This window comes from Tachysurus vachellii, chromosome 21 (genome assembly GCF_030014155.1).
Source record: "Tachysurus vachellii isolate PV-2020 chromosome 21, HZAU_Pvac_v1, whole genome shotgun sequence".
Taxonomy (NCBI): domain Eukaryota; kingdom Metazoa; phylum Chordata; class Actinopteri; order Siluriformes; family Bagridae; genus Tachysurus; species Tachysurus vachellii.
Genome location: NC_083480.1, coordinates 12,117,371 through 12,132,288, shown reverse-complemented (window position 1 = coordinate 12,132,288; position 14,918 = coordinate 12,117,371). Strand labels below are relative to the sequence as shown.

At 36.6% G+C, this 14,918-nt stretch overlaps 1 protein-coding gene across 1 annotated transcript; it reads left to right on the top strand.

Moving 5' to 3' along the window:
• The first annotated feature begins 2,076 nt into the window (after positions 1-2,076).
• Positions 2,077-4,862, top strand: trhrb (thyrotropin-releasing hormone receptor b). The gene is made up of 2 exons (XM_060897473.1): positions 2,077-2,989; positions 3,860-4,862. The coding sequence occupies exons 1-2, from the start codon at positions 2,240-2,242 to the stop codon at positions 4,226-4,228; spliced, it is 1,119 nt and encodes a 372-aa protein (XP_060753456.1). The 5' UTR covers positions 2,077-2,239; the 3' UTR covers positions 4,229-4,862.
• Positions 4,863-14,918: the final 10,056 nt, after the last annotated feature.

Sequence of the window (14,918 nt, the reverse complement as noted above, 5' to 3'; positions counted from 1 at the left end):
GTCTTGAACCCTTGAGGAACACTTTTTAATAAGGTTGAATTATTCAGTGTCACCAATAAAACTAAAAGAAAATGCAGCAGTAAAGGAGGTGAGTATAGACTCATTGCTGGTTCCTGGAGATTAAGATAGTAAAATGTAATACTAGAATGTACATTTCCTGAAGAAAACTTCAGGACTTTGAGACCCAGTACCGGAAGTACCGGTACTCGGATCGCTTATAAAAGTCATAGCACACCTCTCCGCAATGAGCCGGTCGATTTGACACGTCATTCATGGGTCTAGGACAAAAGCTGCGGGACAAGTTACACGCCGAAAAAGTGTCCGGAAGAGTATGCAGGATAGTAAGAATGTTGCTTTGCAAGCACCATTAATTATTCTATCACAGCATTTCAGAAGGTGCAAACTAAGACTTTTTAAGTATATTTTAAGGATGTTTGTTTATAACACAATAACATTCTTACTTAAGAATTTCATTTACCCACATTTCATAGACAACGATTTGTGGACACCTGACTATCACACCCATGTGTTTGAGGTAAGTTATAGCTCAGTGGTTAAGGTGTTGGATTACTGATCGAACGGTTATATGTTTGAATCAAAGGTCCACCAAGCTGCCACTCGTGGGCCCCTGACCAGGGCCCTTAACCCACTATTTCTCAGCTGTATAAATGAGATAAATGTAAGTCGCTCTGTAGAAGGGCGTCTGCCAAATGACATAAACGTAAAATTTTTAACCACAAAGCTGAAAGCACCCTCTTGTATAATAAGTCTCTGTATGCTCTAGATCCAAGACCTGTTCTAACATGTAAGTCCCCCTCAAAAGCAAGATCCATGAAAACCTGGTTTGCCAAGGCTGGTGTCGAACAACTCGAGTGACCTCAACCTTACATTTAGGATGAACTGGAACGCTGACTGCACCCCAGACCTCCTCACCCAGTATCGGTGCCTGACCTCATTAATACTCTTGCGGTCGAATGAACACATATCCCTTCAACCACACTCCAAAATCTAGTGATACTGTAACAGTAAATATTATTACATAGAAATAAATCTGGGATATTCAAAGCTTACATGTGATGGTTAGGTGTCCACAAACATTTTGCCATGTAGTTTAACTTGGAGACTGAGGACAGGAATTGATGAGAGTATTAAAAGTACCTTTTTCCTATTTACTTTTTTTCTCTAATAAATAGCAAGCTTCGTGTATTTATTTGCACACACAGGCTAAATGTGCTGCTTGATGAATGTAAAACAGTAACCAGTTCTAGGAATGTAGGAAATATGAGTTCCCCTTCTGGTCATCACAACGCTTTGGAACTGCTGTGTGTGTTTGGGGGTTTGAATCAACTCAGGTATAGAAACCAAGAAACAGCCATATAGCTATTACACTATTATATTTAACAGGTCAAATTTTTGACCCATATAAAGCAGTAAATTCTTCGTTGTAGTCAAAGAAAAATTATATTAACCAATTAAGTGAACGGAGATCGTTAAAGTCTAATTGAGGAAGCAAGACGCTCGATGCGACAGGCAGTGTATTGATCATTTTGCGTCCATCCAAAGGATTGGTTTCATCGATTGGGCATAATTTGCTTCTGGCTGCAATAAGCAAAAAAAGAAGAAGAAAAAAAGATTTATACAAGTTTTATGATGCAAGAGAACGTACAGACTCCGGAAGTTGCTATACTGAATGAAAGTGGGAGTCATTAAAATCAATCTTTGATTGAGTTGCAATGCGTCCTAGAACGCACACCGTCTGTATTGCGCATGAATGAGTCAGCCAATAGGGAGACGGAATTCAACGCTCTAATTGCTGACTACCAGAGACTTGTGTGTGTGTGTGTGTGTGTGTGTGTGTGTGTGTGTGTGTGTGTGTGTGTGTGTGTGTGTGTGTGTGTGTGTGAGAGAGAGAGAGAGAGAGAGAGAGAGAGAGAGAGAGTAGTTCTTCGGTGCCTGATGAAACACTCACATGCCCAAGAACCTCTTTGCTTTTAGCAGGCATTTTTTTCCCAACTTATTTATTGCATGCTTTGCTTCGTCCATTAGAAAACGCACAAATTAGGAACCAGTGCTAAAACAAGCACAAAACACTTCAGTCTTACAGTCTTACATATTTTTTTATATAAGACAACAGAAATGAACTTTACTTCATCTAAAATAAGTCTGAGCCGCGCTTAGGAGTCGCAAGTAAGATGCTGTAAATATATATCTAGCTTCACGGGTTTTTTTGCGTAAATAAATGGAGAACTTAACTTTAACCAACCACACGCTGGGCCCCTGGACGGACCACAGATTAGGATACAAGGTAATCAGCGCTCTTCTGGTCTTCACCATTTGCGTAATTGGGATAGTCGGGAATGTGATGGTCATCTTAGTGGTGCTCACTACGAAGCACATGCGCACACCGACCAACTGCTACCTGGTGAGTTTGGCCGTGGCGGATCTGACCGTGCTGACGGCTGCTGGGTTGCCGAGCGTCGCGGACAGTGTGTACGGCTCGTGGGTGTTCGGTCACACCGGCTGCCTCGGCATCACTTATTTCCAGTACCTGGGTATCAATGCGTCGTCGTGCTCCATCACTGCGTTCACGGTGGAGAGGTACATAGCCATTTGCCACCCGATCAAGGCGCAGTCACTGTGCACGTACGCGCGTGCCAAAAGAATCATCCTTGCCGTGTGGCTTTTCACGTCCCTCTACTGCGTTATGTGGTTTTACCTGAGCGACACGCAAGAGGTCGTGTACAGCGACGTGACCGTCGTGACCTGCACCTACAGAGTGTCCAGGGAACTTTATTTACCCATATACTTCTTCGACTTCGGCGTGTTTTTCGTGCTGCCTCTCGCGCTCGCGACCATCCTGTACGGACTCATCGGGAGAATCCTGTTCCTGAACGCGTTACCGAAACAGAAGGTGAAGAACGGCCAGTACGGTTCCGGTATTAAACACTCAGTTCAGTGCTCGAGCACCACGGCGGCCTCGCGCAGGCAGGTGAGTCTCACACAAGCATCAAGGTGTACAACAACCTCTATGATGTGATAATTCATTTTTCACACATTATCTGAGTAACATGTAATCACATTAGAAGAAAAACACATTTGAATTAGTCACATTTGTATTTCACAGGTATGCCCTCAGACTGTACATCTAACCTAATGTGAACACAGTCAACAGCATGTGAAGAATGTGATCATGAAAAACATGAAAAATCACATCTGAAGATATCATATCATATGTGATTAACACGTGGCCTGTATGTGGAACAGATCATATATAAATAACATATGAAGTGGAACCTTTAGATAAAAGACTTAGAGTATAAGGTGTACACTACTGTATACAAGAACCCTGTAGTTCAAAATAGATGTGCTTCAGGAACTGTGCATTGATTACTTATTTTGGTACAGCAGCCAGCTAATAATTGATAGAAATGCTGGCTAAACTAAATGGCTTCACACTGAGGAATGAACTCTTCTGCTCAATATGCTTTATTTTTTTTTTTTGAAGTAAGAAAAACAGTAGTACAGAACAGTACAGGACATTAAGGGAATCGTTTTATTTATTTTTTTTTATTTCTGGTGCAAAAACAGCATTGTTACAACATAGGTACATCACTACATTAAAAAAGAAAGATTAGACCTAGAACCCTTAAAGGTTCTGTGGTACAGTGTACAATGCAGATTTTTTTTTTTTTTTTAATCCTGAGAAAACAGCATTTTTCTATTAGAGAAGGTTTCATGTAGAACTGTTGTAGAATTCAAAGAAGATGTAACTCTAAAAAAACTCTTTTATTTGTGTAGCCACTAGTTTGTCTCCTACGCATGCTATAAGGCAGTCATGTTGTTTTTTATCTTATGTCAGGTGATAAAGATGTTGGCAGTGGTGGTGGTTCTGTTCGCCGTGCTCTGGATGCCTTACCGCACTCTGGTGGTGGTCAACTCTTTCCTCCAGCAGGCTTACCTGGACACCTGGTTCCTGCTGTTCTGTCGCACCTGTGTGTACCTGAACAGTGCCATCAATCCTGTTATCTATAATGCCATGTCACAGAAGTTCCGCGCCTCCTTTAAGAGGCTTTGCAGATGCAGTTTGAAGGCTCAGGCCAAGCAAACAGCCTATAGCGTGGCCCTAACCTACAGCACTGCAAAAGAAACATCCATGATTGAGAGCACAGAGCATTTTTCAACAGAGCTGGATGATCTCACAGAAGAACCAAATGATCTGAGAGAATGACTGAAACCTAGCTAGAAGGATATTGACTGAAATAGTTGGCTGAGTGATTTTCAGGAATAATTTACAAATAACAGAATCCAATACTGTATACCTGTACACCTCATTTATGCAATTATCTAATAGGCCAGTCATATGGATGTGATCTACTGCTGTTCTGTCCATCCACTTCAAGATGCATCATGTTGTGCATTCTGAGATGCTTTTCTGCTCGTCACAATTGTAAAGACTGGCTGTCTGAGTTACCATAGCATTCTCTGGTTATTCTCCACTGAACTCATCAACAAGGTGTTTTAACACTCACACAAATGTTGTTCAGTGGATTTGTATTTTTTGTGTAAAGTCTATAGAAAACTGTGTATGACTCAGGAGATCAGCAATTGCTCAAACAGGTCAAAGTCAAAGGAATCACATCTCCTCATCATTCTGATGTTAAAATGAACTAAAGCTTTTGACTTGTATTTGCATGATTCTACGTACAGTATTGCACTGTACCACACGATTGGCCGATTGTATAATTGTATAAATGTTCAGGTGTACAGATGTTTCTAATAAAGTGGACTGTGAGCGTATATTCAGAAAACATCGACTGTTATTTATACAGTCAATGCATGTTTACTTAATTCCTTAACCACATCACGACAGCTTTAATGTGAAGAATTTGAGTGCATTTTATTTTGTATGTAGAGAATCAGAACACATTTATGATAAGTGCTTTGAGAGAAAAGGTTTACATCAGAAACAGCTGATTTACTAAAAGCTGATTAAGGTGAATTAAAATATTTCTCAAAACCGCTGAAATGCTTGGTGTAAAATGACACCAGGATGAATTTTCATTGTACTCTCACTCTCAGAAAAAATAGTATCAAACTTTATTCTTTCTTGTTGCTGTTTCCTTCAGTAGTACAACTTTAGTATCCTTTATTGTATCTTTCACTTCGAACTGAAAGAAAAATAAATAAAACCTAAAATACAGTATGGCACATAATACGTAAGGCACATAAATAGTCTTTACAGCAAAGATTTAAAGATATACAGTACACCAAATATATCTTTCCAGGTAACTGATACACACTAAATGTATGTGTACCACCTCGGTGACCCAGTGACGGTGTAAAAGTACGGTTTAATACCCTTTTTTCTGAGGGTAGGTACAGTATGTAACACAAGGTTGCTCTTTGTATCTGTATCTGTTTACTGTTCCAAATATTTGTATCTGTATCTATATTCGGATTTAAACACAAAGTTGGCTTGGCCTAAACCAATAGGGTTGGTTATTTATTTATTTTTTATTAAATATGAAACCTATATTTATGCCTTGAGAAAGACTGGAAACACTGGAAAAAAACTGGAAAATATCCTGGAAATTATGGGAAAACTGGAGAATTCCCTTCACCTCATGCCTGGAGTTATAGTTTGCCTTAACTAAAGATACGCAATGGAGAGATTTTAATCCCAATTGTGCAGATATTATATTTGGTGTCTGATCATGATTCTTTCCAAGAAATTTGTTTTTCATGACATTTATTTAAGCCTCATATGTGACAACTTGCTTGAGGCTGTTTTTAAAAGTATAAACTTGTTTTCCCGATGCACAAATTTAATCTTAATCAGATGCCCTTTGAACTCTTCTAACAAAAAATGAATTGTGAATTTTCTGTTTTAAATATATTTGTATTTATTTAGACCACATTTTCTGTTCAGTTGGAATTATGTATTAAATTACACCTCTATATAACTGTATAAACATTTCCAATACATTGTATTTCTGTCGTTTGCTATTATGTATGCACCTCTTCAGTGCAATCACGCTTCATTCTTATGGAGGTACTGTTCACAGTGGTGCTGATTTCTTGTTTGAAACTGTGTGTGTGTGTGTGTGTGTGTGTGTGTGTATGATGTTTGCAGTACAGTATTTGCTGCTACTCATCAACATGCCCTGATAAATAATAGTTATGCTATGCTGTTATGCTAAGCACTGGTTAAGAACTTCAACAGACTGATCTTTTCAAGATGAGGCAAAAATGGAAATGACACTACAGTAGTCAGTGATTAAGAAAGAAATTTAGAAACATTGAGCCATTGTGTATCATTTGTAGAAAAAATACCTTACCTTCTCTTTTCCTGTGTATTTATAAATGTTTTGTGTTTGTAAGTGATTTTGCCTTTTGCTGTTCATACTGGAAGATAAAAATGCTGGTGTCTAGTGTATGCTGCTTCACTTGAGCTTTGTTAATGTGTAAAATGATTTAGTAACCAAATTAATATAATTAATGTTACCATGAAATGGCGACTGTGGATATTTTGCTGGTGTTTTTGTATTTTTTCTGTAAAATGGTTATACTACAAACATCCTGATTTCCCCAAATGATGCTTTTTAAATGACAGGAAATCACTTGGGAATAAAGTTAAATGTTTCTGTGATGCAAAATGGGACAAACATGCAGATTTAATCTCAGGTCATTTGTTTATATACGTGCCACATTTTATAAGAAACACTCATTCATGAACCCAATCATATGGCACCAGTGCTATTTATACAATCATACAGGTACACTTTAAAAGCTTCAGGTAATGTTCACATCAAACATTAGAATGTGGGGAAAATGTGATCTCAGTGACTTGGATGTTGAAGCCATGATCTGGGCATTTTGGAAACTGCAGATTTTCATGTCTGTAGCGTTTATGCAGAATGAACATTTTCCATTTACTTATCCAGAGTGACATACATTTTTATCTCGTTTTATCCATTAAGATCCTTGCTCAGGTGCCCAGCAGTGGCAGCTTGGTAGACCTGGGATTTGATCTCACATCTTCCGAGCTGTAGCCCAACGCCTTAGCCACTGAGCTACTACATCCCCACATTCTGCCAAATGGTTTAGTGTGGGATTATTTAAATAAAAGTCGCTTTCCTGTTTGCTTGAACCAGTCTGGCTATTCCGCTTCTGACCTGTCTCATCTACAAGGTATTTCTGCACACAAAACTGCACTCATTACTTATTCATTTACCTCACCATGTCTACAGATGACTGGGTGGGAATATCCTAAGAGATTAGCGTGATTCAAAATGCTCAAACTGGCCTATATGACACAAGCAGCCATGTCAGGGTCAGAGTGAGTAATGTCAACTGAAGACCTTGTATCTATATGAGTGTATAAACTGCGCTGCTGCCACATGACTGGTGAAATGGATAATTGCAATAAAATGGCTGTTTGTAAACTCTGAAAAAATCGAATATAAAAAATATAAAAAGAGTGGAATTATACGACGCCTTTGGGGCTCGGTGTTCTTAAGGTAAAATCAGATCACACTGTCATTATGACCTGCTCTGTTCTCGTATTATATACTTTATAATTCTCTCTTCTCCTGTTTTTCTTTACTCTTCTCTCAGTGTAATCTGTCACTCTTATTAAATCATTCCCTGACTGGTAGGTCACAGTGGGCTGGAAATTCGATTGTGCACCAGAATATTGGCCATACTATCATTTTACACATGATTTAGAATGATGATGATGTATGATGTGCAGTCTTGAAAATAAATAAAATAAAATAATAGATTAGAGATCAATTTAATTTTAATTATACTTTGAATTCCATGTCTAGACACTGTACATTCACAAAAAAATTTAGTTTAGATGATCTTTTGTGGAAAGAGACCCATTGTTCAGGCTGATCAGACTCAGGGTGGTAGATTCAACACATCTACTGGAGACAGATAAGATAAGATCATCTGTTTAATATTCAGAACCATTTTTTATTCATAGGACGATGATAAAATAATCAATAATAAAAGATTTGAAAAATAATAACTGAAATCATAATACTGACTAAAATCATTAAATCGCTATATAAAACATTATAGTTCTGATATTCCCTAAGGGAGAATCTTATATTGCATATCTGATCTGGAATTTAAGTTTATGCCTTATATTAGTGGGAAAAAAGCACTAAGCTACGGAAATCCAGACTTACTTAGTTATTATCAATGCTGCATGTTTTTCCGCATGTAACTGCTAAATGCTGTATTCTATACAGAACCTTTCATTCATTTTCTATTAATGGACAGTAGTTATAGCTGCAAAGTAAATCAAAGGTATACTGTATATTAATGTGCTTAATGTTATAAACAATTGTTTCTATGCTAACAAATTATACAAGAACAGTTTACACAGGTGGGGCAGATGCTTTACCTCAACAGATTATCAATCTGCATAACTTTCAGTAAGGAGTCTAGAATCTGCATGTGTATTTTATGATGTCCCTGTAAAAGTCATGTTTAACTGCTCACTTCATTATTTACTAAATGTAGTGAAACTAAAGTGTGTAGTAATCTGAACCCAGCAATAATTACAGAATTTATTGCTTAAAAGAAAATATACAGGAGCATATACAGAATATAATAAATCAATTCACTCACTCTCACTCATCTTCTACCGCTTATCCAAACTATCTCGGGTCACGGGGAGCCTGTGCCTATCTCAGGCGTCATCGGGCATCAAGGCAGGATACACCCTGGACGGAGTGCCAACCCATCGCAGGGCACACACACACACACACACACACACACACACACTCTTATTCACTCACACAATCACACACTACGGACAATTTTCCAGAGATGCCAATCAACCTACCATGCATGTCTTTGGACCGGGGGAGGAAACCGGAGTACCTGGAGGAAACCCCCGAGGCACGGGGAGAACATGCAAACTCCACACACACAAGGCAGAGGCGGGAATCGAACCCCCAACCCTGGAGGTGTGAGGCGGACGTGCTAACCACTAAGCCACCGTGCCCCCCTAAATCAATTCAATGATTTATTATATAGACTTCAAGGCCTTTTAGACCTGTTTCTGTCTCAAAGGCTTAAATGAACTAATGATCAAGTCCGCTTTTATGTTCTCGCCATGAACACATTTTAGATGATACTGCCATACAAATATTTTTAACAAACTATTTTAACTTCTTTTCAAGAAATTGGTTCAAGTGAAATAAAAAGAATGTATAAGTGAATTGAGTAATGTTTAAAAACATTTGACTGGCACTATGTAGGCTATCCAAAGCAGACTGAAGGAATAGATTTGAATTTAAAATCATTTCAAATAAAGGCATAACTGCTCCCCGTGACCTGAGGTAGTTCGGATAAGCGGTAGAAGATAACTATAAATATTTTTCTATAAAACAATGGTAAGCAAGTTTAATATAATTAGCAGTTTGATGCTATGCTATATCTTCAATAGAATTGCATTACCATTAGAGTTCAGTGTCACTTGCAGCTCTCATATGATAGAAAAAAAGGAAATTAATTGAGTAAAGATGCTGACATCAGCTACATTCACTGCTATATGTAAAGCATACAAGTATCTGGCATCCAAAAGCTGATAAAGAACATTCAGACACCGCCATGTTCAGAACAGTGCGACTTGGCCATCTGGGCTAAGGGCTATAAACAAGCACAGCACATTAGTCAGTGTTAGCACTTTGCTTTCACTGCTGTAGTAGACTAAGCTTTCTGGAATACAAAAGACAAGACTGAATATGCACTGACTAATGATATCAGTGAGAGAGTAATAAAGTGATACAAAGAAGATAACTAGGGCTAAGAAGGGTTGAATTATCACAAGACAGCATCATTTATTTTCCAGTCCATTTAGTTTTTTTTTATTTAGAAAAGCATAGCAGCGTAACATGAGTGATAATAGAAGGGTATTGTGTATTACAATTAGAGAATTAAAGGACAGCAAAGGCAAAGGTACATTAATTATTAGCGCAGGCTCTACAATAAATTGTTCCTAGCTTCTGGGACTAATTATCTCTCAGAAGAATATGTGTGAAGTCAAGCTAGTGCTGAGAGAGTATAGAAATAAAATAGAAATTCCCGAGCAAGATAAAAAGACACCTAAAACAACAGATAGAATAAAAAACACTGATTAGTTTTGCTTGTGCAAGGTTAATTACTGCATTTATTACTAAGTTTTCTTCCAAATTTATGATTTTTATTTTTAATACAGAAAGGCACATTATTTTTGCAGAAAAGAGAAGAATAGTAATCCTTAGGTGCACTACAGTAAAATGCCATTCACTTCCATTCACCAGCCAGAGTAACTAAAAGTAGTATAATAACCTAAAAAAAATACAAAGTTAAAAAAAAAAAAAACACATATATATATATATATATATATATATATATATATATATATATATATATATATATATATATATATATATATATATATATATATATGTATATATATATATATATATATATATATATATATATATATATATATATATATATATATAAAACATCTATCCCTAACATCTATCCCTAATGTTCAGGCTGGAGGTGATGGTGGCAAGGAAACACTCCCTGAGATGGTATGAAACCTTGAAAGGAAACAGGCTCAGAAGGGAGTCCTGAATAAGTTCTGCTGTTTTTGTGCAAACCTCAGAGAAAGACCTAGGCTGAAATGTAAAGTTTATCATTTTATAAATCTTTACGTTATTGTGAAAAACTATCAAAACTGCAATGCATGCTTTTTTTACGGTCATTTCACCGTTTAATTTTCAGCTCTTGAAACGTTTTTAAAATGTTTGGCTAAACTTTCAAAATAAAAAAAGATTTTTAAAAATCCCCCAGATATCCTGAATGTTTCTCTTTTTTTTTCTTTCATTTGAGAAGGTAGCCAAGTGTAGGTGGTGTGGGATAGAGTCATAAAACATATGACTTAATGCCAACTAGCATGTATATATAAATATAAAATGTGCCAGCTGTATATATGTGTGTGTCTGTATGTATATATAAAGATTATCTGTCATGTGGGTGTTAATTAATCATATTAGAAAAATCAGAGCTGTAACCAGGATGTACTGAGGTCTGCACTGTAGAAATGTGCCCCACTTAATAGTTATAGCTGTAATTAATCATTCTAGTTAAAAATATACCACAATTACATTTCTTATCTCTTGCATTATACTTCCACTCACCCAGTAATTACTTTAATTGAAATTAATTTATCTGAGTTAAATATTTTGTCACATTTATTTCTCTCTTTCTGTGCATTAGAGCTTGTCCTTTTCTTTCTTGCATCATATCACTAATTATGTTAACAAAAAAAAGGCATTCAAATGTAAGCAGTTAACAACAGTGAAACTTTTATATCTTTTACAGTAATATCATATTTACTCACATGTTCAACTCAAAGTTTTTACACTCACTAGATTACATTCTGCCACCATATTATCAGGCAGTCATGCTTTTCATATTAAATTTGAGAAAAGGAGAAAAGGAGGCTGTGTGTGAGAGAAAAACACAAAACCTTCTGAAACTACGACGGTCCAGACCTCTGGGCCTTTATAGTTGTAGTTACGACCAATTTGGTCGGTGTTTGTAGTGCAGCAGGTGACAGATTTCAGTAACATGAACTCCACTGTATTTAAAGACAGACTGAATATCAAGTAAAAACTTGATTTTTATGTATTTTCCATGTTATTGTTGATATATCTTTATCCAATACAATTACATGTATTAACATTGCATATTGTCTTAAAGCAGCTTTACAACCGTATAGAAATACAGAATAATTTTTTTTTTCAATTAAAAATTAAGTTACTATTTATCTCTAACATTTATCCCTAATGATCAAGCCTGAGGTAAAGGTGACAAGGAAAAACTCCTTGAGATGATATAAGGAAGAAACCTTGAGAGGAACCAGACTCAGAAGGGAACCTCATCCTCATTTGGGTGACACTGGACAGGAAATAATATCAATGAAATAATGTCCTATGACATAAATAATGTCCTTTCTACCAGATTTTCAACATGTTCACCAGGCAACTATGAACAACAAAAATCAAATAACTCAAACACAAACTCTGTCAACCGAGATGTCTCGACCATCAACCTCTCAGACTGGAAAATAGCTAATGGATGGAAATATGGGAGAAAATCTAAAAATGCGATATTGAGACTGCAATTCTGAGCTTCACACCACTGCAAGCCAGATAATAAATGAACATATTAGAGACAACAGACTATCGTCTGGATTTTAGTATAACGGAAGTAGTTCTTAATACTCACTTGTGCTAAACAAAACTACCTAATTAGCTCTATTGTTGGCTATTAGTGTCTATGTATTTACACAGAGCAGTTTGATGGAGCTTAGATATGGATGTTATTCCTTAATTACACTAATTGCGCATCGTAATATGATTTGCACATGAAGACTTGACTAGAGTGCTGCTGGTTTACAGTATATAAAACAAATCAAGCACAAATGCCATTTACAGTAGAATGGGTTGTACTGAGTAGGTCAGTGACTTTAGACATGGCACTTTCCTAACAAAAAAAGGTCTGCCCTGTTAGATCTGCCCTGTTCAAATGCAAGTGCTGTTTCATGTAATAAAAGCTTCTAGAAGCAACAAGCAATAAGCCTTAAACTCATAGAACAGGGTTGGGCATAGCATGACATGTAAAAATCACCTATTCTCTGTTGCAATTCTCATTACAGAGCTGCAAAGTTACTTAAGATGGCAATTACTGTCCATCTTTTGCACAAGGCCATTCCTATTCTAGTATAACAAGCATCCTTTGCACAAAGCAAGGTCTATAAAGATGTACTACTTTTAACCGAATTCGCACAATTTACTTCAGACACACAATTAGTACATGTATTCATGCAAAAAATATGTAGTTAAAAATTCATTCATTCATTCATTCATTCATTCATTCATTCATCTTCTACCGCTTACCCGAACTACCTCGGGTCACGGGGAGCCTGTGCCTATCTCAGGCGTCATCGGGCATCAAGGCAGGATACACCCTGGACGGAGTGCCAACCCATCGCAGGGCACACACACACTCTCATTCAATCACACACTACGGACAATTTTCCAGAGATGCCGGAGGAAACCCCAGAGGCACAGGGAGAACATACTAACTCCACACACACAAGGTGGAGGCGGGAATTAATTCATACTTATTTTTTTTCAGTGTATATGGGAGGCTTAACCTCATTTACCAAATTAGAAAGGATCTGAATATGATCTGAAAAAAAGTGAAAATGACACATTTTGTAATATTAATATAGGCCACATAAATGTACACTTGAATGTAATTAACCTCACTAGACAAAGATTACAGTGAAGCACATTAAGATGTTAATGACACAATTTCTATGCATACAAAACAGCCCAAAGTTCATGTAGTCAACTCTCCTCTCCAAACCCAATCAAGACTTGGAACAACACATTCATGCATTTAAAAAAATCTCCATAAAGGCTCCTCCAGTGTCATTGACTCTGTAATGGGTAAGAAATGCTTGGATGAAAAGGTGTACATGATGTGTCCCGAAGTCAATCCTTAAAAGCATCTGCTCTAGATTAGCTAGAAATAGATTCAGACAACATGGTTTAACAGAACAGAACAGCACAGGTGAAAATCTTTCCTTTTATGTTCTTCTTAGTGGACATGCATGTGCAGATAAACTAATGCTCTTTCTTAGCTATACCGTAATCATGGTGCAGCTGTTAAAACCAAGAGCTGGTAAAAGAATTAACTTGGGGTCATCTACAGAACTGCTATTAGACTAATTCAATCTAATCACTGCAGCCAGTGATTAAATCTCCCATGAACAAAATAAGGCTTTCTCAGAAAAACACAGGGCATAAGATAACAAAGTCATTATCCTTGAATAGGAAATTAGATTGCAAAAAGTCCTGATGTTAATGCAGAGATTAGACAAGCAGCCTCACTTCTTCAACAACAGATACGCTGAACTTAGGTTCTTAGTGTTATGTGTTGGATTAAAAGTATTATAAAATTATTATTTTGAAATCATCTGCATGATACAGCCCAGTGTCTACATTTTACAGACCCTTATCCAGAGTAGGGTTGCAAAATTTCGGGAATTTTCAAGGCTGGAAACTTTCCATGGGAATTAACAGGAATATATGGGAATTAACGGGAATATATGGAAATAAACTGGGAATTTAAAAAAAAATGCAGAGTTGCCTATAACAAGGAACTTAAATGTAGTTAAAAAAATCTTAACAGCATATTTTTGTTTAAAACAACAAGATTTAATGCAATTTAAGTTGAATTTGCACCCTGTATTCCTAGTCACTTGCACACAGCACACTGCTTACTGGAGGGCCATTAAGGCCAAACCCCCTGCATGTACTTGCATTCTTCTATAACATGCACAGTAACACTTTATTTTAGGGTCATTTAACTAGTTGCTTATTAGCATGAATATTAAAAGAATATTGGCTATTTATTAGTACTTATTAAGCACATATTAATCTGCATTACCTTATTCTACATTCTTAATTGTACCCAATACCTAAACTTAATAAGTACCTTACTAACTCTTAATAAGCAGTAAATTAGCGTTACCACATGCACAGATAATTTGATGACCCTCCCTCACACACTCACTCCCCCTGAAATAAAAAAAATCCTCTATAAAATAATGTTTATTACAATTATTAAGTTTATTATGTTTATTACAAGCATAATAATGTTTATTATGCTTTTGTGTTACTCAATGAAATAATCAATTAAAGTTGTACTTACAATTAAATCAGTCAAGACGTCATTTTTAAAATTTGTATTACCTTGCATGCATGTCTGCTTATGACCAAACAAAACGTTTATTTATGTTTGTATATGATATAGTTTATATACATTTC